The 25409-nt window shown below is 47.2% G+C and overlaps 1 protein-coding gene across 1 annotated transcript in view; it reads right to left on the reverse strand.

Moving 5' to 3' along the window:
* RBM38 (RNA binding motif protein 38) overlaps nt 1-25409 on the reverse strand; it is a 58851-nt gene that overhangs the window by 23971 nt on the left and 9471 nt on the right. The window contains exon 3 of the mRNA XM_053250060.1: nt 24553-24607. Coding sequence (XP_053106035.1) covers nt 24553-24607 — 55 coding nt within the window. The remainder of the gene's footprint in view (nt 1-24552; nt 24608-25409) is intronic.

Raw genomic sequence — 25409 nt, forward strand, 5'->3', positions numbered from 1 at the left:
ACCCGGCTCATTGTTTCTCTCAAAGAATACTGGATATTTTATTCTGGTATGATGCTGAGAATTACAGGTGGCACTCCTTATTTGCAGGAGTTCTGTTCTGGCCTACAACCATGGATAATGAAACTTCAAGTCAATGGGATTGGGGGGGGGGTTATGTTCCGGAGCCCAGGAAAGTGATAAAAAGTCACTGAAAAGACAGAGCAGTGCAGAAATAAGGATGGAGCACAGCACTCTACCTTGGCCACCTCAGCTCTCCCACTCTCCACTTCCTCCAGCAATACCTAATCATGACGTTTCCTCACTCCACAGTTGAAGTCCAACACTTGGCAGCACAAGCCCCATGGCCTCATTGGTTGGTAGGTTAGCCAAAGAGGCAGAACAAAATTAAATCCAATTCAAGTAATCACACACACAGAAGAGTGAAATTGACAGTTTTCACGATGGAGGTAGGTAGGAAGTGGGGTCCCCCAGGGATCAGTACTGAGACCAGTGCTCTTTAACTTGTTCATAAATGATCTAGAAGTTGGGGTGAACAGCGAGGTGGCCAAGTTTGCAGATGACAGTAAGCTATTTAGGGTAGTGAAATCCACAACGGATTGTGAGGAGCTCCAAAAGATCTCTCCAAACTGGATGAGTGGGCGATGAAATGGCAAATGCGGTTCAATGTAAACAAGTGTAAAGTGATGCACATTGGGGCAAAAAACCCACCAACTTCACATATATGCTGATAGGATAACTGTCAGCAGTCCTGTAGCCAGCCTCAAAAAAGTTTTTGGAGGGGAATTTCAGAATTAATAATAATAATAATAATAATAATAATAATAATAATAATAATTCAATTTCTATACCACCCTTCCAAAAATGGCTCAGGGTGGTTTACAAAGAGAAATAACAAGCAAATAAGATGGCTCCCTGTCCCCAAAGGGCTCACATTCTAAAAAGAAACTTAAGACACACACCAGCAACAGTCACTGGAAGTACTGTGCTGGGGGTGAATAGGGTCAGTTACTCTCCCCCTGCTAAATAAGGAGAATCACCACAGTAAAAGGTGCCTCTTTGCCCATTTAACCAGGGAAGGCTGGTTATAAAATGTTTAGTGAAAACAATCAGTGAGGCTGGGGAGGAAAGTTAATGTTTTGGTGTGGCAGGTACACACCATGCCACCAGCTGGCTACAGGCCTGGCTGTCAGTGACTGAACAGGAGAGAGATCTTGGGGTCATGGTGGCTCATTGAAAGTGTCATCTCAGTACGCGGGAGCTGTGAACAAGGTTAATTCCATGCTAGGAATCATTAGGAAGGAGACTGAAAATAAAAATGCTAATATTATAGTGCCCTTATACAAATCTATGGTGCAGCCACATCTGGAGTACTGTGAACAGCTTTGGTCACCATATCTTAAGAAGGCTATTATAGAACTGGAAAAAGTGCAGAAGAGGGCAACCAAAATCATCAGGGGCCTGGAGCACCTTCCTTCTAAGGCTAGGCTACAGCATCTGGGGCTCTTTTCCTTGGGAACGAGGCAACTATGGAGTGACATGATAGAGGGGTATAAAATTATACATGGAGTGGAGAGGGTGGACAGAGAAAAATTTCTCCCTTTCTCACAACACTAGAACCAGGGGTCACCCCATGAAACTGAAGGTCAGGAAATTTAGGATCAACAAGAGGAAGTACTTTTTCACACAGCACCAGTGGTGTATGGAGGCTCCCGGTGGCCCAGTTACACAGTTGTTTTGGAAGCTCCCTCCCCAGCTGACAGGCAGGCTTCTCAGTGGGCTGGCACGCAGTCTGGCTTCTCAGGGGGCGGGCGGGCGGGCGGGCTGGCTTCTCCCCAGCCAACACGCAGACCTCCCCATTGCCTGACCGGCATGCCGGCTTCTCTTGCTCCTGTGCTGTTAGAGTAGGGAGAGCCAGGGAATGGAGAGGCCTGCTCACTGGCCGGTGGGGGGGGAGGGGGAGCCTGCCCACCACCATCATGGGTAAATAGAAGGGAAATGGCAGCATGTGGGGTGGCAGTGGGGCCACCTGGATAGAAGCAATGACTGCTAAAGCATAGAGTCATCCAGGTGGCTCAGGAAGTCCATCTTACTCATTAAAAGAGCCCTGCTGGATCCGACAAAAGGCTCAGCTAGTCCAACATCTTATTTTCCAATGGCCCACCAGTTGCCTCTGGGAAGCCCATAAAGCAGGAGATGATGCCCCTTCTCCTGCCATTGCTTCCCTGCAACTGGTACGCAGAAGCATACTGACTCAAATCTAGAGGCAGCATAGCCATCAAGACTAGTAGCCATTGACAGACTTGTCCTCCAAAGTACTCAAAGCTGGTGATCACCACCACATCCTGTGGCAGAGAATCCCAAAGATTAATGATGGGCTGTGCACAAATGTACTTCCTTTGGTCAGTCCTAAACTTCCTGGCAATCAGTTTCATGAGATGATCCCTGGTTGTGAGAAGGGAAAAAACCTCTCTGCCCACTCTCTCCACACCATGTACAGCCATAAGCCTCAATCACTTATATAAGTTTCCCCTCTTCAGTTACTTTTTGGGGGCTGATATGGTTATTTGACTAATCCAGGGGTTCTCAACCCTTTTTAACAAGTGTACCACTTCTGCTTCAGGCCTTCCGCGCAGGTAGCCCCTTGGAGATTTTCTGTGCACATGCAAAAATATAATGTTACAGTTAGGGTGACAATCATTCCTCTCTTTCCACCCAAATAAAGGAACACAGCCACAATCAATCTAATTATCTGCTTGTAAGAAGGGAGTTACTAAAGGCTCCCTCAACCATTACAAATATGACAGATATTTATATACACCAGCAACAGCCACTGGAGGGTTGTGGTGCTGGGGATGGATAGGGCCAGTTGCTCTTCCCCGCTAGAAAAAGAGAATTACCACTTTTAAAAGATGCCTCTTTGCCCAGTTAGCAGGTGATGATTAGTTAGTTAGTCAGTCAGTCAGTCTGTCTGTCTGTCTCTCTGAGAGAGAGAGAGAGAGAGAGAGAGAGAGAGACTAATCATCACCTGCTAACTGGACAAAGAGGCACCTTTTAAAAGTGGTGATTCTCTTTTTCTAGCAGGGGAAGAGCAATTGGCCCTATCCATCCCCAGCACCACAACCCTCCAGGATGTATATATATAAATTCTCTAAGGCGTACCCGTGACTAATCTTGTGTGTGGCAGCTCTCGCAAGAGTTTGCAAGCAGAAGCACTGTGGTAATTGGGCAGTGGAGATTCCATATGCAGATATGGAAGAGGAGCCTGTGATAGTTAAGGTCAGTTGGAATGCAACTGTTACTGGTCGGAAAATGTTCTTGATTGTAGAAGAGAGGACTCTCTCTATATAAAAAGATAGTGGGCAGGGGTCTGTGAAGAGAGGGGTTGTGAGGGAAGAAAGAGTCCTTTCAAGAGAAGGAGACTGCTGTTGTGTGAATTAGATGAGGAAACAAGATGAACAAGATCTGTTAACACAGGAAGAGAGAGAAAGGAGGAGAGTGAGTGGAGGAGAGAGAAAGAGAGAAAAAGGAGGGGAAGAGAGAAAGAAGAAAGGGCAAGGGACAGGCCCGGGCCTGTCAGTGGCCTGAGGGGAACAAGTAGCCATGGCAGCGCCTATTGGCAACAAAGAAGAGCCCAGTCAACCACTGCTGCTGTTTGGGGCTACCGAGGCTATTGGCAGAGGGAGGCAGGCAAGGGACTGGCCTGGGCCTGTCAGCGGCCTGAGGGGAATGAGCGGCCATGGCAGTGGTGGCAGCGAGGAAGGGCCTGGTCGATCACTGCTGCTGCTCCTGTGGGGAGGAGCAGGAGCGGGGCTTGGGTGAGGAGGTCTCTGGGGATAGGGGGCTGCAGCTGGGCCAATAGGCACCAGCAATGCTGCAGCCATGACCAAGAGGGGTGAGGGGAACAGAAGCAACCGGATGGAGGAGCAGGAGTACAGCTCAGGTGAGGGTGGAGACCTCTCTGAGTTGAGGGGGGCTGTGGCAGGGGGTGAGGGGAGCAATCAAGTTCTAGCACCCAGTTGCTCTGCACGGGTTAAGCTAGTTTATGAATATTTACATACCACTTTTCAAAAAAAGTGGAGGGAGAGGAGAAAAGGAGGAAATTGGCAGAGGAGGGCGCAAACAGGATGCAGAAATGAGAAAGCCTTGAAGAGGCAAGGAGCCTTTAAAAGGCAGCAACCAGGCAGGCAGGCATGTGTGTGCAGGAGAGAAGAGGAGGAAGGAGATTGGCAGAGGATGACACAGGGACAAGGAAGAGCAAGGAGCCCTAATGAGGACAGGGAGCCTTGAAGAAAAGCAGTGGCGACAGCCATACACATAAGCATTTGTGGTATACTTCAGGCCACTCTGCTGCCGAGTCAGCCCGCCAGCCCGCCCACTGCCAACCGATAGCAAGCTGGCTACGGATGCCGTTGACAGAGCTTGCAATTGGTTGACCTCCGTCAGAAGGATTCAGGACCAGATGTGGAGGAGGAGGAGGACTCCAGAGGAGATGCAGGGGCAGAGAAGAACTCTGGAGGAGACACGGGGCAGCGGACAGGAGCAGAAAGCTCAATCCAGCATATAGCTGAGCCCCTGCTGAGTACCACCTGGGACTCTTCAGAGTACTACCAGTGGTACCCCGACCACTGGTTGGAAACCCCTGAGCTAATCAATAAAGTTCTATTCTAGTCACCTTTTTTTTCTAAAGGTGTGACCTTCCTTGTAAGGAAGTTGCTCCAGCCCACTGTTCATTTTGATTGCTTTCATCTGCACCTTTCTAGCTCTACACCATCTGTTTTGAGGTGTACTGATCCAAACTGAATATGCTATTTCAAGTGTGGCCACACCAAAGATTGGTACAAGAGCACAATAATATTAGCAGTTTTATATTTGATCCCTTTCCTAATGATTCTGAGCATGAAATTGGCTTTTCACAGCTGCTGCACACTGGATTGACGTTTCATTGAGCTCTCCATCCACCATGACCCCAAGATCTTTCCCCTTAAGTCAGACAACTCAGATTCCACTAGTGTTTATGTGAAGTTGGGATTTATTTATTTAGTCCCGATATCCTCATATTAAAGTTATTTTCATTTTCACCACATTTACTATTTTCTTGCCTATTCACCCAGTTTGGAGATATCCTTTTGGAACTCTTTGCAATTTATTTTCATTTTCACCACTCTGAATAGCTTCCACAAATCATCCATAAAGTTGGCTACCTTGCGCCTTACTTCTAGAACTCCAGATCGTTTAAGAACAGGCTGAAAAGCATTGGTCCCAATACTGATCCTTGGGGACCCAACTTCCTTCTTTCTTCCTTTGTGAAAATTGTCCATTTATTTCTACTCTCTGCTTTCTGTAACAGCAATCTATTAAAGAACTTATCTTCGTATCCCTTGACTGCTAAAATTACTCAAGTGCCTCTGGTAAAGGACTCTGTCAAAAGCTTTTGGAAAGTCCAAGCTCACAGTGAGATCATTCAGACAATCAAAAACTGTGTTCTACACACAGGCTTGGGAGCTGTGTGTGCTTCCAATTTTTGGTTGTGTGGAAGCAAGGTAGAAGGCAAACCTGCATAGAAGTGATTGTGAGGAAGCAAGTTAGATGGAAAACCTGGGTAGAAGTGATTGTGTGGAACAAAGGTAAGAGGATAAGCTACACAGTTTTCCTCCTACCTTGCTTCCACACAACCAAAACCTGGGAGCACACAGAGCTCCCAAACCCACATAGAAGACAGTTTTTGACTGTGTGAATGACCTCTGTCATTCACATACATTTTGACTGTGTGAATGACCTCTGAAGATCTGAAATTTCACATTTGAGTTATTTAAGTATTCTTAGATGGATGTTGTCTGGACTTGGTGATTTTAAAAAAATGTTTTAATACATCCTATAAATAATCCTAAGTGCAAGGTCGGAATCCTACAATTACACTTTTCCCCTCTAGGAAAAGATGACAATAGGAAGATAAAGTGTGTATAGGAGCTGTTAAGCCATAGTACACTCACCCTGAGCCACCTAATGGCACAGCAGGAAAGTAACTGGCCTAGGGAGCAAGAAGTTGCTGGTTTGAATCCCCGCTGGTATGTTTCCCAGACTATGGGAAAACAAAACACCTATTTTGGGCAGCAGCGATATAGGAAGAGGCTGAAAAGCATCAGTTCATACTTCATGGGAGATGGCAATGGTAAACCCCTCCTACATTCCACGAAAGAAAACCACAGGGCTCTGTGGTCGCCAGGAGTTGACATCGACTCAACGGCACAACTTTACTTTCACCCACCTTTCTATTTTCTCACCCATTTTAGATGAAGTAACTCAGGTGGTCTCAAACTTGGGTTCCCAGATGTTATTGGACTATAACTCCTATCATCCCCAGCCACCATTGGTCATGATGGTTAGGGATGATGGGAGTTGTAGTCCAACATCTGGTAACCAAAATTTGAGAAACTCTGAATTAACAGGTTTTCCCAGTGAAGTAAGTTCCTAAAGCCACTGGCCAGGAGCAGGGGAAATAATATAGTACTGTGACATTAAGAGCCAGACTTTCTAGAAAGCATAGAAAAATCAATAAATTCCTAAGCACTAGCATCAAACTTTTAGGAGGTGGGTTGGATTTCCCCACCTCTTCAACAGGCTGGTTATTTTATTTTGTTTTTATTTTTCAAGGCTGCATTAAAGAATATTCAAGGTCATCCAGTACTTCATGTGATTTATCTTAAGCATTTGTGCTCTGCCTTACTTGCAATTCAAGGCAGTCTTCCAATAGCTAAAAATATATCTCTCCATCTGAAGAGGAACAACATTCTTACCCATCATCTTTATAATTGAATCGAGACTGGCCTGCTCAACATAACTGTTGACCAATGATCTAACAGTCCTTACTTTTTTTTAACATGGTGGTCCTGTTGTGACACCATGTGGAACCATGAATCTGCACAATACTCCTGAAACTCAGGCTTGCACATGAGGGAAAACCCTATTTCCACCTGTGGGGGCTATTCACACGTATTTGCAAAACCAAGCTAAGGGAGCCCAGCCCAGTTTTCCACGTGTGTGTGAACCAATGGGATCGGGTCAATCCCGGCAGCTACATGGCTGCAAACCCGCCAGATTAGCCACCCTTTTAAATGAGGTTAAGGGAGGGGAATTCCCATAAGGCACCGGACACTTGCTCAGCGCATTATCGGAGCGCCATGAGGTCAGGGCGACATGACCCAGCACCCCGACCCGTGGAGCTGCAGAGGGAGCTGCCACTCGTCTGGGCGGGTGATCTGCCCAACCCAGGGAAGAAGAGAAGATCGTCTGCGGGGAAGGTAGGTTAAACCTGCCTTCCCCGCAGCCTGCCCGTGAGCCCTCCTCATTAAGAGGCTCAATGTCCGAATAGGGCTAAGATGGCAAACTTAAACCTGTTTTGCTAGTCAAGTGCCAAGCAGAAAGTTTAGAAGTGGATGCAAGTATTACTTTGGCATTCCTCTTGTCAGCCACTGACAACCAAGCCCCACGCGGCCCACCCTCGAGGAGGAGAGTGGAGACTGGAAGGGCAATCTTCGGCTGTTGGCTTTTAGAAAATAAACTAAAACAGGAAGGGGGGGCACAAGAGGAGGAGAGGAACACCAACGCAGTGGGAGGAAGCAGAGGGTGTAACATGTTAACACACAAAGCAGTTGAAAAGCCACAAGGAAAAGATAAGAGACTTTTGTTTCTATTCACTCTTCATGGTTACAGATGCAACACCTTTCTTTTCAGGCTATTCAGGCTTCTCAGTGATAATGGCGGACATCCACAGCAGGTGCAGCGAGAGAGCAGGCTAACAAAACCAGTACGTTTAGACAACTGCCACTTCCCCGCAGCACCAGTGCATTTAGTGGGGAAGTCCTGCGAGGCTTCTCTCTCGCTGCACCCTTGCTATGTATTTTCAGCCACTTCCTTAGCATTTGTATTATCACTGATTGAGTGTGCAACGCCTGTGTATTACTTCATTATCTTGCTGTAATATGCAAAGTAGACCAATATTATCTTCATCAGTTGGCTGAAAAGAGGGAGAGGAGAGCTGGAGAGCTGGTCTTGTGGTAGCAAGCATGACTTGTCCCCTTAAGCTAAGCAGGGTCTGCCCTGGTTGCATATGAAAGGGAGACTAGAAGTGTGAGCACTGTAAGATATTCCCCTCAGGGGATATCTGCTCTGGGAAGAGCAGAAGGTTCCAAGTTCCTTCCCTGGCTTCTCCAAGATAGGGCTGAGAGAAATTCCTGCCTGCAACCTTGGAGAAGCCGCTGCCAGTCTGAAGACAATACTGAGCTAGATGGACCAACGGTCTGATTCAGTATATGGCAGCTGCCTATGTTCCTATCTTCATACTTCCTATCCCCAGAAAGCCAAGATAGTGGTTTCCTTAATTAATTTACTTTAGTGATACCAAGCACTTTGATCCTGCCAAATAGGTCGTGGTTAAGTGGTTAGAGAGTTGGATTAGGACCACGGAGACCAGAGTTCAAATCCCTATTTGGCCATGAAACTCACTGGGTGACTGGAGCAGTCACTTATCCTAGACTAACACACAGGGTTGTTGTGAAGATAAAGAGAAATCCATTTACCCTCCCGCTCCACAGTGTCTGATAATTTTGGCATGTGTCCATTGTCTGGCTCCTACATTTTGGGGATGACTCCTAGATTCAAAGAAAAAATTGGCAAGGCCTGATCCAAGGGGCCCGAGCAAACAAGATCACCCATTTCCTTTTAAATACCAACAGTGATGGTACCAGATGTCCCTCTCAGGAAGGGAATTCCATAGCAGGAGGTAACCATACAGGCAGCTCCTGCATTACCAAAAGAAGAAGCTTCTTGCACAATCTAATGAGCTGGGCAGGAAGAAAAGTGTTCGCTTGGGTAAGGTAAAGTTTTGCCATCAAGTCGGTATCGACTCCTGGCAACCACAGAGCCCTGTGGGTTTTCTTTGATAGAATACAGGAGGGGTTTGCCATTGCCATCTCCCATGCAGTATGAGATGATGCCTTTCAGCATCTTCCTATCTTGCTGCTGCCCGATATAGGTGTTCATACCAGTGAGGATTTGAACCAGCAACCGCTTGCTCACTAGGCAAGTTACTACCCCGCTGCGCCCTTGGCTACTATGGCTCTAAGCCATTTATGCCTTTAAAAGTTAAGAACTAGCACCTTGAATTATGCCCAGAAAGCTACTGGTAACCAATCCAGGCAATGGACACAGCTGTTATGTACTCCAAATGGCTAACACCCAGCAGCACTCTTGCAGCCGCATTCTGCACCCGCTGGAGTTTCTGAAGAGTTCCCAAGGGGAGCCCCCATAGAGTAAATTACAGTAGTCCAAACAAGAGGTAAGGGCATGGATCTCCATGGCCAGCTCTAACCAAGCTAAAGATGGTCAGATGTGGCAAAGCTGGGCAAATGCCCCCCTGGCCACAGCTGCCAACTCACCATCGAGTAAAAAGGCTGGGTCCAGGGTTACTCCCAAGCAGCATAGCCATTTCTTGAAGGGGAATGCAATCCCATCCAGACAAGTGAATTAACCATGACTAGGTCAGTCCCCCACCTCACCAGAACCTCAGTCTTGTTCAGATTTAATTTCAGCTTTTAAAAACTTTCAATCATTCCATCACTGACTCCAAACAATGGGTCAGACCATTCATTGAGGCTATTCATACGGTCTGCAAAAATCAGGCTAAGGGAGCCTAGCCCGATTTTTGCATACCATGTGAATTACTGGGCTCGGCTGCAAGCCCGGTGGTTCCTGAACGGGTAACCCGCTCAAGTAACGCCCCCCCCCTTAACCCGGGTTTGCGGAGCGAGCACTCCACAAACCTGGGTTTTTTGCTCGTGAGTTGCCATGGTGCGGCTCCGTGCCGCGGCTACTCACAAGCAGACCCCTGGCTGGGAGGCTCAAAAGCAGCCTCCCGGGTCGGGGGTCTCTCCAGCATGCCCTGCGCACCCATGCAGGGCATGCTAGAGCTTCCGCGGGCTGTGTGTGTCCCGAACTCCCCAGCCCCCACCAGCTCCGTCATGGAGCTGGCAGTCATGTGGGCGGCCGATCAGCCACCCCAGCTTAGCCCGCTCTCCCCGCTAACCTGGACAAAGCAGGTCTCACTGATCGTGAGACCTCCCTCAGTACCTCTCCGATGTATAACTGAGTGTCATCAACATACTGATGACATCCCCTTCCAAACTGCCTGACCTCTTCCAAGGGGTTTTGTATAAATAGCATATGGGGACAGAACAGAACCCCTGAGGGTCACCATACATTAAAGGCCATGGCATCAAAATGTCCCCCAACACCACGATCAAGAAGATGCAAAGCTACCATAAAATAATGCCCCCCACTCCATCCCTGACATGTGATCCAGGAGGATACCATGGTTAATGGTATCAAAAGCCAATGAAGCTATTCCCACAGTCAGTAGAAAGCGGGCTAAGGGAGCCTAGCCCGTTTCCTACTGATCGTGGGAACTACCGGGCTCACAGGAGAGCCCGGTGGTTCCAAGGCGGCTAGCCCACCTAATTCCTCCTTCCCTTAAATAACCTCATTTTTTGCCCAAGTGCCACCACGGCGCATGGCGACACACAAGTAGACCCCCAACCAGAGGTGGCAGCCAGCCTCGGGGGTCTCTCCAGAATGCCCCATGTGCTTGCACGGGGCATCCCGGAACATCCGGGGGCTACGCAGCCCCCGATCCCCGCAGCCCCCACCAGCTCGATGACAGAGCCAATTCAGCTGCCCAGGGCTGCAGGCATGCTCGTCTGTGGGGAGAGCAGGCTAGGCCTGCTCTCTCTCCCTGCAGAGCCTGGCAAGGCGCTTCACATGAATTGTGTGAAGCGCCTCACTGAAAAGTCCAGCAGAAGCAACAGGGGCACACTCTGCCTGTTCAGTTCCTGACAAAGATCATCAACTGCTAGAGCGACCAAAGCACTTTCTGTTCCCAAACTGAGTTGAAAGTCAGACTGAAATGGATCCAGATAATCACTCTCCTCTAAGAATCCCTGGAGCAGAGACCTTTGCCTCTCTAACACCTTACCAAAAAAGAGGGAGGGGGGATACTGGAAACCGGCTAGAAATTATCCAGTATGGTGGGATTAAGATGTAGAAGCTATTCACATGCACGTGCAAAAGCCTCCCCGCCCTACTGCAGCCCCATCTTCCTTTCCCCCCACCATCGTGCGGAGTGGAGCCAAGCCACCTGTCCTTTCCCACTTCCACTGAGCCCCAGTGGCAAGCCTGGAGGGGAAGACGCTGCTGGTGAGCCACTCCTTCCTCCCTCAGCCACTCCCATGGGAGGAAGAGAGAGAGAGAGAAAAAGGGAGGCTTTCTCCTAGCAAGGGAGGAAGAAAGGAAGAGGGGAGGAGGAAGGTGGCTGGAGGCAGGAGCATAGCTATAATTGAGCGAAAGGGTTCAAAGAACATGGGCTCCCAGCTCCTAAGGGCCCTCCAGCTCCACCCCTCCCTATTTTCTTCATTATCTCCCTCACTCTGGGGGGCCGCCAGAGAGAGGGATGAACACGGGCCCCCTCTCCCCTAGCTACGCCCCTGGCTGGAGGGACTCCTGAAATCTCCGGGCATCTGGTGCCCAATTCACAAAACAGCCCTCTTTTCTTTGAGGTTTCATTTTCTTGATGCTTCCCCGGCACCTCTCACTTAGCTTCCCCCTTGCACTGGCAGCACCTCCCTCCGCCTTCCGGGAGTGGCAGAATGAGATGGGACAGGAGGGGGAAGTGAGATTTTATAAAGGGGGAAGGCAGAGGGAGGCCGTTTCCAGTGCCTTGTTGCAGTGAAGTCACCTGCAGGGATAAAGGCAGTGTGGGGAGGTGGCTGCACTTCTTGGAGCTGGCCCCCAAAGCAGGAGCAGCAGCAGCAGCAAAGAGGAAGTGACCCCGCAACTCTGTAGTGGGATCACCACCAGTGGTAGAAGCAGCGCCCCAGTCCCTGTGTGCTCCTTTGACTGGGCTCCCTCTCTTCTGGCATGCTCATTGCTCTCCAGACTTCCCTCCCTGTCACCCAGGCCCTGGCTGCTTTGGTGGTTAAGATGCCTTCCCCGCAGGAGGAGTGGATGGAATGAGTGGAGGATGAGGGGCAGGGGGCGGGGTGTTCTGCTTTTCTTGGACATGCTGTTTTGGTATCGAAGCTGAACTCTTAAAATTCCATAAAGACAAGTTTTACTCTGTCTGAGCTTTTCTGAAAGTCGTCCCTTCTTGATACAGTGATTGGTGTTGACCTGTGCATTAGGCTCCTGCTTGTACTATATTATCTTCTCTACCACTTATCAAAATTTGATAATTCCTGGGGAATAGTGCTAGATTCCCTCAGTAGACAAGACCTGGAATATATTTACAGCTGTTTTCATTACTTAAATATGGGTCTTTAATAGAGTCTTACAGAAAAATTCTGAACATATTTTAACTATTACTGAGATCATTGAGTGTTAAAACTCTGCTGAGAACAATCGTTAAAATATGCTATTCAGAAATTTTCTGAAAAAGAAAAGACTATAGAAGATTAATTTTAAGTAATGAAAACAGCAATAAATATATTTCCTAGTTAATTAATTTACTGTTTTTGTTCTGTATGTGATCCAGTTATTTCAGATCTTGTCTACTGAGGGAATCTAGCACTATTCCCCAAGCATTATCAGATTTTTTATAAGTGACAGAGAAAATAATAGAGTAGAGCAAGTTGGAGCCTAATGCACAGGTCAAAACCAATCACTATATCAAGAAGATACAACTTTCAGAAAAGTTCAGACAGAATAAATTTTGTCTTTATGGAATATTAAAAGCTCGGCTTAAAACCAAAAGCTAGCATACTTCCTTTAGCACTATAAAGCTATACATCCCAATTTTCTAAATAAATTAAATATTATTTCGTATTTTATAGTATAATTTTATAAATAGAACAGAATTGCAAAATATACTTCTTTGCTACAGTATTTGTGTGTGTGCATGTTATATCTATAGTGGCACATAATAATGCATATGTGCACACACCTCCCTGATACTGCCGCTCAGAACCAACTTCATTCCGCTCACCGATGAAAAAAATTAGAGGAAACACTGCTCCTAACCCCATTTCTATGACTGTCTGCCAGCTGTGGCTGCTTGCAGCCAGGGTTGGCCAACTGCAGGGCTCTCAGTTGGCTTCAGGGAGGCAGGAGCCCCATAATGGGGAGCTCTGGTGGGGCAGGGAGACGTGGGGCAATACGTCCAGCACCCCAACCCTCGGAGCTACCGGCAGCAGCTGGTAATCATCTGGGCGGGCAATCCGCTTGCTCAAAGGGAAGAACAGCATTGTCTGCAGGGAGGTAAGCTTTTTAAGGCTTCCTCTCCACTAGCCCTTTCTTACTGCTCGTGAGAAAAGGCTTATAGATGAATCTGTTACTTTTCCAACTCAATTTATTGCAGATGGGGTGATGGGAATTGTAGTCCCACAACAAGGCTATTCACACACACGTGCAAAACCAGGCTAAGAAAGCCCAGCCCAGTTTTGCACATGCATTTGACATGGCAGCAAACCCACCTGTGAAACCACCCCTCAAAATGGGGTTAGGAGAGTGAGTGCTCTGCTAACCCTGTTTTGGCAATCGTCTGTCAGTCGCGCCGCTGGCAGACTCGGGGGGGGGAGGGGGATCCCTATAATGTACCGCACACTCATGCTGTGCATTACTGAAGCTCGGGGGGGCAGCACGGCACCCCGTCCCGGCACCTGGAGCTACCAGCAGGAGCCGGTGATCGTCTAGATGGGCGATCCACCCGCCCAAGGAGGCAGCACTGCTCGACTGCAAGGAGGGTAAGTGTAACCCACTCTCCCCTCAGACTACCCCAGAGCCCTTCTCACAGATCATAAGAAGAGGCTCAATAGCTGGAGAGCCTCAGGTGGGCCAACCCTGCCCTAGAACAAACTCATCCTCTCTGCAATAGTGCAGAAGAGTAAAATCAAGAGTGGTGGGCAAACAAGTCCATCAATAAGCCATCTTCTCATTGAGGAACCTCTAATAAATCTTAGGGTTTCCCAGGCTGTACACCATTGCTCTAATCTATAGGTCAGATTAATCTAATCCAACTAACCTAATTTCATCTGCTAGCAATTAAATACATATAAAACTGAGCACAGGCCAATGGATCTGTGGACAATCACACAGCAGCCCACCCTAGCCTGTCTTCCTCCTAAAATGTTTGTGCAATAAATAGAAGCGCATTCTGCTCCTCATGCTGACCAGATTGTAAAGGCACTCATGGAGACAAGAACTCTGATATTTACACCACCACAGTGGCTCCAATTTGATCCAGCCTGTTTTGCAAAGAATTCCACATAATAATGAAGCCAGCCCTGAAGTAGGGATGTGCATGGAGCCAGCTGACCGGACCAGTTTGGTCTGTAACCCCTTTGAAACCCACACCCCCAGTTCGGTCCAGTCTGGGGGGGGTCCACGATTTTTATTTTTATTTTTAAATTAAAATTAAAAACCTTTAGCCCTTCGGTGGGCTTCCTCTAGGCTGCAGGGTGTGTGTGTGTCCGGAAGGTTTCCCCTCCCACCGCCGACCTCGGTCATCACCGCTGCAGCCCATTCGGGCCTCCGTAAGTTGACATGTGAAGGGAGATGGGGCAGCCCTTCCATGAGGCAGTTGCCTGAGGCGCAGGTGTGAGGAGAGGTGCTAAGCCCCTGCCACCAAGGGTGCCACCCCATGGCCTCCCTACGGCCTTTGTTCTTCTCACTCCACTGGGGCATGCTGTTCATTTTCACCGCCTCACCCGGCTGGGGCATGCCTCTTCTTTACCCTCCTCTATGCAAGCTAGGAATGCACCGGCCACTGCTGCCTAGCTTGGTGGTATAGTCCAAGAGTGCTTGTGGGCCCTCCCCACTGCCTCAGCTGCACAGCCCGAGAACGCTGAGCACTTGCCACAGAGGCAGGCATGGAGGGAGGTAATGTTATAAACTTTCCGTTTTTGTTTTAACTAATGTTTTACTTTCTGTTTTTATTTTGATGTAAACCGCCCAGAGACGTAAGTTTTGGGCGGTATAAAAATATGTTAATAGATAGATAGATAGATAGATAGATAGATAGATAGATAGATAGATAGATAGATAGATAGAATGCATGCATGCATGCATGCATGCTTGCCCCAGTCTGCAAAATGGCTTGAGCCCCTCCTGGGGCGAGCACACAAGCCCAAGGCTTGTGTGTGCATTTCTAAGCCACCAGTAAGCACTGCAGCTCAAGCACTACTTTCCCTGGTTCTTTCTCCTTTTTAACCCTTCAGGTAACACATCAAGTTTCTCTCCACAACAAAGCTGCCTGGCAGGCAGTTCTTCAGTCTAGGTGAGGGAGAGGGGTCAGTTTCCCACACTTACACAGATCTGTACAATCCAGAGAGAATTTCTAGTTCTCATCAGGCCTGCAATAAAAAATGTCAACATAGTTCACTGCAGGATAAGCGGTCTGTAGTTATGGCAACCAAACATTTCAGGAAGTTGCCCAGAGTAATGCAGTATGTTACAGTACGATAAGTATTTCTAGAAAGGCAGGAGAGAAAAATGCAACTAGTCATCCTGCTTAATTTCATAACCTTCCCTCTGAAACTCAAGAGACCTAAAACTTTAAATTCTGGGTCCTGCTCAACAGCTGAAATGTGAGGATATAAGTAGATTTGTTTTGAAACCAGTGGAGTATGAATTGGCTTTAAAAACCCTGAACTGTTCTAGGTTTGGCTTATGCCCAGACATATACTGACCAACTAAAAAATCCTAGTAATTTCTCCTCACTGTATTATGGATTAGGCTGTTCAGAACAACACAGGAAGATAGGAAGCTGCTTTATACCAAGTCAGAGCAAGGGTTCATTAACTCACAGTGAAGCTATTCCCACAATCACTGGAAAGCGGGCTAAGGGAGCATAGCCCACTTTCCAGTGGTCATGGGAACTACCAGGCTCACAGGCCTGGTGCTCCCAAGGCGGCTAGCCCACCTAAACCACCCTCCCCTTAAATGAGGTTAACGGAGTGAGCGCTCCATTAACCTCATTCCATTGTTTGTGAGTCGCCATGGTGTGCGGCAACACACGAGTAGACCCCCGACCGGGAGGCTGCAAGCAGCCACTCAGGGGTCTCTCCAGGATGCCCCACACTCTTGCGCGGGGCATCCTGGAACTTCCAGGGGCCACGTGGCCCCCGATCCCCCAGCCCCCGCCAGCTCCATGATGGAGCCGGCAGTCATGTGGGCGGCCAATCCAGCTTCCCAGCTATGAGCAGCTGCTTTTCTGTGGGGAGAGTGGGCTAAGCCTGCTCTCCTCGCAAAAGCGCCTCAGTATTGTCTACACCAGGGATTCTCAACATTGGGTCCCCAGATGTTATTGGACTTCAACTCCCATAATTCCCAACCAAAGGCCACTGGGGCTGGGGATTATGGGAGTTGAAGTCCAATAACACCTGGGGACCCAATGCTGAGAATCCCTGGTCTACACTGACTGGCAGTGGCTCTATGATAGGAGTCTCTCCCAGCCCTACTTGGAGATGGCAGAAACCTTCTGCATGCAAAGCAGATGCTCTACCACTGAGCTACTGCCCCATCCAAGGCTTTATGTACACTCCCTTCTCAAATGATGGAACTTTCCCCAGGTATACTCGGAGCTAGAAGCTTGGTCAGTTGGTGTGGTGTAGTGCTAAGAGAAAGAACTTCCCTCGTTTAGGGCTGCCCAACATAAAAGAGGACAGGTCTCCTATACCTTTAAGAGATGCACAGAAGAGGGAATTTCATCAGGTGCAGTTTGTCATGCAGGGGAAGGCAAAGCTGCACACCTGCTGAAATTTGCGCTTCTGTGCATTTCTCAAAGGCACAGGAGAGCTCTTTTCCATACGGCAACCCTACCCAGGTTCAAATCTCACCTCTGCCAGGAACTGGGGAGAACTTAGGCCAGCCACTCTCTCCCCCTCTCAGCTGTGATATGGGGATAATACTTTACAGGGCTGGTGTGAGAATCACAAGGTGATATGTAGTGCTTTGAACACTCAAACGCATTTTACAAAAGCTACGCCATCTATTAAGAGACCTCCTGATTAAGGCAGCATTTGCACTGCAGGGGGAAGTGCCCCTGCTGCTTCCCTACTACTGTTTCCCCAATGACTGCAGCACCAGTGCTCAGGGAGTGGGGAATTTCGCTAGTCAGATTTGCAGCTGACACAGGGTGCTGCTAGGGAAATTCAGTAAAGTCCTATCCCCCACCTGATAACTGTAGCCAAGTTAGAAGAAGCCTCCCAGTGCACGGGGTGCATTTCATGCAGTGCACCACATGCAGCCTTAGTAAAGTATCAGTGTTCCCTGTAACAGTAATTCCCAGGTGTCGTTGACTACAACTCCCATCATCCCCAGCCAAAAGCCATCGCAGTTGGGGATGGGAGTTGCAGTCAACGACATCTGGAAATCCCTGTTACAAAGAACACTGGTCAGAATGACAGCTGCAGGACCTCCCAGCTTCTGGAGAGGAGACATCTACAGACCACGGGACCTTTCGGCATGATTTCTGCACTTCTGGTGGGAAGTCTCAAGCAGAAGTCACAATGACTATGGAACGCACAAGCAGGCTTCGCTTCCAAGCCAGGAACTCAGTAAGAGCAACAGGTAGATTGGGAGGCTTGATGTGTGAGCACTGCAAGATATTCCCCTCAGGGGATGACGCCGCTCTGGGAAGAGCAGAAGGTTTCAAGTTCCCTCTCTGGTTTCTCCAAGATAGGGCTGAGAGAGATTCCTGCCTGCAACCTTGGAGAAGCCACTGCCAGTCTGTGAAGACAATACTGAGCTAGATAAACCTATGGTCTGACTCAGTATATGGCAGTTTCCTATGTTTAGATTCACAAAGGTAAAATCCACTTTGATCTGCTTCTAGTTTACAAAGGAAGGCAGGCTCTAGTTTCACAAGCTTGCTTGTAACCACATATAAGATCTGTGGCTTCTCATACTCGCACACACTATAATACTCCCTTCTAAAGATCTGGGGGCTCAAAGAAGGCTGGATCCACTACTAAACTGGTCTTGCGGACAATAATAGAGGCAGCTGCCAAGCATGTGTTGCCCAGGAGAGCTCCCAATGCTCCGCTAGGAAAAGGGGCCAAGATCACTCGGGCCAACTGCACCCATTTTGCCAGCCTGCATTTCCTGCGATTAACAACAACAACAACAAATATTTATATACTGCTTTTCAACAAAAGTTTCCAAAGCGGTTTACACAGAGAAATAATAAATAAATAAATAAGATGTCTGGAGCAGAATGCAGAGCAAGTATTGTTCACCGATACTTGTGAACAAGATATATTCATTCATTCATTCAATCATTCATTAATTCATTCATTCATGTATTCCCCTTCCCCTTTCTGCCTCCCCTGGTCTCCCAGTTCCTGTTTCCTGGCAACCAATAATTACAGCATGATGTCATATGCACTAAATGTAGCCCTGATGGCAAAACTGAGGCCCAAGAACTGGAACAGTAAAACTGCTTAGTTTTCAAGGCACAGACACATGCCTTATTTCATGTTCTATGAGATCTCTCTCTCTCTCACTCACACACACACACACACACACACACACACACACACACACACTTACTTTTCTGCATAGAAGCAAACAGTGGCAGCTGGTGGAGCTGGGGCCGGTGGGGTGGAAGATAGAATATAAGTTTAATGCCTGGTAAGACCTTCTGCCGCTGCCACCCGGCATTCAGCATAGGCAACCCACGGCACACCCCACATACACATCAGCCAACTGAGTGGTGGGGGAGGGGCAGGTGGTGGTTTGCCTGCACAGGGTGCCAGACAGCAGGTTTTAAACTAAAGTTGTGCTGTCAAGTCGGTTTCGATTCCTGGTGACCACAGAGCCTTGTGGTTGTCTTTGGTAGAATACAGGAGGGGTTTACCATTGCCATTTGTCCAACTTTTGCCTGGATTTTTTTCCACGCATGCAGAGGACAGTGCAGCCCTGACAGTTTCTACTGGTGGAAACAGGACACAATGGAACCCCTGCAAATAAAGAGGGCCTCCTGTCCAACAAAACTTTCAGTAAGGTACTGAACCAAAGGGGCTTTGCCAAAGGTTTCATTAAAAGAGGAATTTTGAGCAAGGATCTGAAGGGAGCATGAGAGCTGGCATCACGGAGATGTTTTGGAAAGCAGCTTCAGGCATCAAGGGAAGCAAGTGGAAAAGTGCAGAATCATTTGAGGGATCAAGAGACCATTAGATGCCTGAAGGTTGTGGAGTTTTAGAACAGACAGAGCAAGGTAGCAGGGATAGAACTGTAGCCAGGAAAACACTGAAATCAATGGAATCTTTTCCATTAACTCATCTCTAGTTTTTAACTTTGGATGATTAAAGCGTCAACAGGCACCATTTTTATGAGCTGTATTTGACAAGCTGGAAGGTCCTCCTCCCTTCCCAATCCAAAGGCAGGATTTGCCATAATATCATCCAGATAAGAACAGCCCTGCTGGATCAGGCCTAAGGCCTATTTAGTCCAGCATCCAGTTTCACACAATGGCTGATGAGATGCCTCTTGGAAGCCCACAGGCAAGAGGCGAGGGCATGCCCTCTCACCTGCAGTTGCTTCCCTGCAACTGGTATTTAGAGGCCTCTCTATAGGCTGAAGCTGGCCTATAGCCCTCAGACTAGTAGCCTTTGTTAGGCTTGTCCTACATTAATTTATCCAGGCCTTCTTGAAGCCATCCTGTCACCAGATCTTGTGGCAGATAATTCCACAGGTTAATTAAGCATTGTGTAAAAAAGTACTTCCTTTTGTCAGTCCTACATTTCTTCACAATCAGTTTCATGGGATGACCCCTCATACGAGCGTTATGCAAAAGGGAGAATAACTTCTTTATCCATTCCCCCAACCCCCCCCCCCCATTTTATAGAACTCTTATCATGTGTTGCCCCTCAAGTCATCATTTTTCTAAACGAAAAAACCTGTCGGACCACATTTGCCCTTCTTAACCTGCCAGGGCCCTCTGTTCATTGTCTCCGGCGCTGTTCGGGGCCCCGAGCAGCTTTGCTGAAAGCTTTTTGAAAGCCCAAGTTTACTACGTCAACTGGATCACCTCTATCCACGTGCCTACTGACACTCTCAAAGAACTCCAGGAGGTTGGTGAGGCAAGATTTACCATTACAGAAGCCATGCTGGGTCTCCTTCAGAAGGGCCTGTTATGTTTAACAATTTTATCTTTGAGAATGCTTTCTGTCAATTTGCCTGGCACAGACATTAAGCTACCCAGCCTGTAATTTCCTGATCTCCAAGGCGTGCACACATGTGCGTGCTCACAAGTTTTCTGATGTCCACTCAGTTAATTTTAGATCCCACTCAGGTTGAATTAGGAAGGCCCCATTCTGAATGCACATGCACACTGCCTTAATACTGCCACCCAGAACAAAAGTCATTCTGCGCACAGATGGGAAAAAATTAGATGGAACACTGCTTCCAATTTCTGAAGGAATCCTTCCCTTTTATAGCTTCCTTGATTCTACTTGACAGCCATGCTGGCATCATCCCAGACTTGGTAGTACCTTTTCCTCATTTTTGATATACATTCTAACTTGGCTTCTATTATTGTGGTTTTCAATAAACTCCATGCATTCTGGAGCAAAGCAATTCTCTTGATTTTCCCTTTCAGTTTTCTTTTCACCAAACTCCTCATTTTAGAAAAGTTCAAAGTGTTTGTGTTAGACCTACTTGACAATTCTCTCCTCACATATATGCTGAATTTAATCACACTATGCTCACTGTTCCCTAAAGGTTCCATGACACTGACATCTCGCACCAGGTTCTGGGTACCACTCAGGATCAAGTTCAAGGTTGCCTTCTCTCTGGTTGATTCCATGACCAACTGTTCTAGGGCACCTTTGTGTTGACCAACTGTCCTTTGTCTGAGGTGTATACAGAAAGCTCAGGTCACAGCTATGCTGAGGACCTTTGAGAAGGACTGGGTAGAAGGCCTGCCTTGGGCTCACCAAGCTGCCCCAGAGTCAGGGCTTAAACAACCACAATGGCAAGCTTCTTTCTCCTTCCCTCAATCACCCTGCAAACTTCTTCAGCAACTGCACACTGCATTCACATTCCTTTGCACAGTGCAACCCTTCACTTGATTGACAGCAATGCCCTTTTCCACTAACCGGCTGGAGTATTCATAAACATTCCATGACATCACAGCAACTCAAAACCACTGGGCAGAAGATTGGCCAGTTTCTAGCCTCTATATTTAATGGTGGAGTGGGAATTTAAACTGCTTTAGTGTACTTTTTATCCTCTTATTGCACTACCCCATTCTATAACCCCTTCCTGCCACACCTATGTATTGCTGGCCCATCAGAACATAACTCAAGAAGCACCTGCTAGATCAGGCCAAAGCCCATCTAGTCAAGCATCCTGTTTCTCACAGTGGCCCACCAGATTCCTCTAGGAATTCCCCTACCAGACCAAAGACCAACCCTCACAGCTCAAGTACAGCCCGGGAGGGGCCAGAAGGCAGTGCAAGAATAGCTGCCTGTATCCAAACAGCTGGGCTTATTTTCCACCCCTCCAGCTTGTTAGTACAGCCCACTACTGCTGGGAAATCCACAAGCAAGAGATTAACGGCATATCCCTTTTCCTGCCTTGCTTCCCTGCAAATGGTTCTCAGCAGTATACCAGTTACTTGAACCTGGAGGTAGCACAAGGTCATCCAGACTAGTAGCCACTAATAGAGTTTTCTTCCACAAAACTGCTCGCCCACTGTATACTCTGAACTGCAACTGATTATTTGTGTGATTTACGCACTGTCTAGCACATGATGGCACTAACTTAGCTGAACTTTTCAAATAAATGACCAGAAGTGCAGTCTTCACAGGACACTACTACCAACACTCCCTTTTAAAGCTGTAGGTTTTGTGGAAACCTGAGGAATTTGCTTTTCAAAACAGACTTGCCAATGCACCTCATGGAATGGCACAATTTGTGAAATTCAACAACCAAGCACTTTGCCGTAAAAAGCACAACGCGGGGTGGGGTCCTCACTAAACTGAAGAACTCACAATTCTTGTTATTATTTTCAACAAAGTGTGGGGAAAGAACCCCACAACCTGACGTTCTCTCTGCATTATGAAGAACAAGAACAAAGATTCCTTATTTAGGAATGCACATACCCAAAATGTGGGTGAACTATTAGTGAGGGGAAAAACGTGTGTCAACAATAAACACGGCTGTGGCGATGAGACCACTATTATGACAACACCCTCTCACAGCAATAAACCTTTGGAATCATAAAGCATAATGCCTCTGTGGAACCCAGAACAGGAAGGCTGAGAGGAAATGGAAAGGAAGGCAGGCAGTGTGTGGAAGGCACAAGAAAAGGTTAAATATTAATTCTCCTTGGCAAAGAAAAGCCTATGCATTGTCCCCTAAAACCCCAGCAACCTTCCAATGTTTCCTTTTTAAAAGAGAGCCTACTTTTCTTAAGTTTTTTTTTAAAAAAATACCTCTCGTCAACATTCGCTTTCAGAAAACAGGGCCAAGCACAACAACAAAAAAGGAATGGCATCAATCATTAAACAGTTAAATGAAGGTAGTATGACAGTTGCTATTGTTGTCTCTGGGCAAACTTGTCTTTTCCAGAGCAGCTGCCAAATCCTATTAGATGCAAAAAAAGGAGGACGTTTTGGGCTGGGAAGGGATGGGACAAGCTATTGAAAGCGAGAGACAATGGCTCACTTTTGTACCCTCCTCAAGTTCCATAGAACATCTGTCCGGAATCCATTTTTTGACCTAATGTTTCTTTCACTGAATATTAGACTTTGTATCCACATGCAGTTTTGTTTTCTGGACCAGAATGGTTATACAGAGCACAAAGCCACAGACACAATCCAGAAGGCAGATCTCCTACACAGGCCCTATTTTAATAAAGGAGAATTATGCAAAACAAACAAAACAGCCCTCAACATCTGAGTGTGGCTGTTTGGCGTGCACTTGCAGGGGCCCTTCGCCTTTACACCCCAGAAATACTATCGCCACTGGGCTCCTGCACAAGAGCTGCTCTGTGGATTGAGCTGACAGGCACAGACGTTTAGAAGACCAGAATATTTTATTTTTGCAAAAGCATAACCCGTCTTCCAACAAAGAAGAGTACAAAGCAATTGTGGAAGTATTTCAACGCGTCCAGTGGGGTAAAAAGACTAAAGACAAACACATACTTCATCAGAGATGTTTTTTAAGAAAAGAAAATCTCAGTAGTCACATGAAGTGGAGCACATGATCCTTGCCCACATGGGTACAGCACCCACGTGCAAAGAGAGGTCACAGCCCTATTTCTCTCCCCTCCAGCAAGAGGGAGGGCTGGATGAAAACCTGGCAGGCACACACAGAACTCCCCTTTTCTTAACAGCCTTGGATCAGAAGGAGGGGGTGGATGGGGGTGTGTGAAGAGAGAATAATGCTCTATTCAACCCCCATGGGATTCTTCCATGTGCAAGTGCAGCATGCCCAGGAGGAGGATTACACCCATGGTTCGCAATTTGCTGGTGGTAGATACAAGGGGTCCCCATCTTGGTTCCCCAGATGTTGTTGGACTACAGCTTCCATAATCCACAGCCACAATGACCTTTGGAAGGGAACTGTAGCCCAAACAAACAAACAAACAAACAACAACAGGGGATCCAAAGTTGGGAACCCCTGGTATAGTAGACTGAGTTACTGTAAACTGAGAAGGGGTGAGGGAGACATACACAACTTTCTGAAAAGTTTTAGCGAAATAGAACACTTAGGTGGGGGGAACTTAAAAGTCAGGAAATTGTTGTAGATACTGACAACCTGACTAAGGCGGCGGCAGCAGCATGCTGGTGAGATGCACTCGTACTGAGAAGACTTCCAGAGTCAGAGTACTGCAGTCAAAGTGCAAAGACAAAGTGCAAAGGATAGGGGAGTGATTTTCTTCGATCTCTGCTTCCCCCAGAAGTGCCCTATGCCACCCGAAAATATGTCCCTGGGACTGTGTGACCCTCACAGACATTTTCATGTGGTGCAGGGCATTTCTGGAGGAAATAGAGATCAAGGAAAATCGCTCCCGGCCCCACACATCATAAATGCGCCACATCACAGAACTAAGAAAACTCTCCACAATGCAGGCATGTTTTCCTGGAATACATGAGAGCCAGCATAGCATAGCATAGCATAGCTGTTAGAGTGTCGGACCAGGACAGGGAAGACCCAAGTTGAAATCCCCATGCAGCCATGAAGCTCACTGGGTGACTCTAGGCCAGTCATGTATTTCTCAGCCTAACCTACCTCACAGGGTTGTTGTGAGGATAAACATAACCATGTACACTGCTCTGGGCTCCTTGGCGGAAGAGTGGGATATAAATGTAAAATAATAAATAAATAATGATGATGATGATGATGAGTCTTCCTGGAATACTGCAGCTGACCTAGCTAGGATGGCAGGCACTGCATCTGTGCTCTCTTTCAAAGCTTAGGAGGGCCTCCTCCCTCCACAAGATGATATATTGGCTTTACTTCAAACTAGTCGCTGCTGAAGACAGAAATTCCACTTACCCATAGGGTCTCTGAATGAGAGCTGGATGTAGCTGCTGCACTCCTAAGGTAAAACCTAGCAAAACAGTTGGAAAAAGCTTTGATTAGATTAGAAAGTACAACATGCTGCTAAGTCAGAAGTTCAGCCCAATTCCATGCATGCTTGGAAATAAGTTCCATAGCCTTCAATGGATTTATTCTCAAGGAAATATGCATAGGTTTGCAGTGTTAAGCTGAAATCCTGTGCACACATATATGGAAGCTCCTTTAAAACTAGAGGACCTAACCTGTTTAAAGATGCATAGGACTGTGGTCCAGTTATGACTGTTACACCACATCCTGTGCAAGACAGATGCAAGGCAGGTTCAAACATCACACAGAACCATGGTTTATTTTGTTAGCTGTGGTTAGTTTGTGTGCCTAAACAACACCTGTCAAACTGTGGTTTATTTTGCGCAGTCAAACCATGATCTGAATTCTAGGTTTGAAGTTGACTTGTTAGTTGAAACCATGGTCCCTCATGATGAACTTATGAAATTTGCTGCAGCACTGGTGAACTCACAATGACATACCTGCCAACATGTCCCTATTTTCCCATTCAGGTAAATGGTAAAATAGGGACATGTTGGCAGGTATGCAATGATACTAATCTTAATTTGTTTCAGTAGTTCCACTCTTGCAGGGCTCTCACATAAAGACCGGCAAGCCAAAATTATAGGAGGCACGAAGGTGGTGTGGACCTGGACAAAGAACAATCTGGTGAAACAATCCAAGATCTGGTGATAATCTGTGGCACCAATCCAGGTTTGGTAAACAAACAAGATCAAAACAAACGATCGTGGTTTAGACTGCATAAACTACAGACATGACAATGAAGG

Source organism: Hemicordylus capensis, chromosome 4 (genome assembly GCF_027244095.1).
Source record: "Hemicordylus capensis ecotype Gifberg chromosome 4, rHemCap1.1.pri, whole genome shotgun sequence".
NCBI lineage: Eukaryota > Metazoa > Chordata > Lepidosauria > Squamata > Cordylidae > Hemicordylus > Hemicordylus capensis.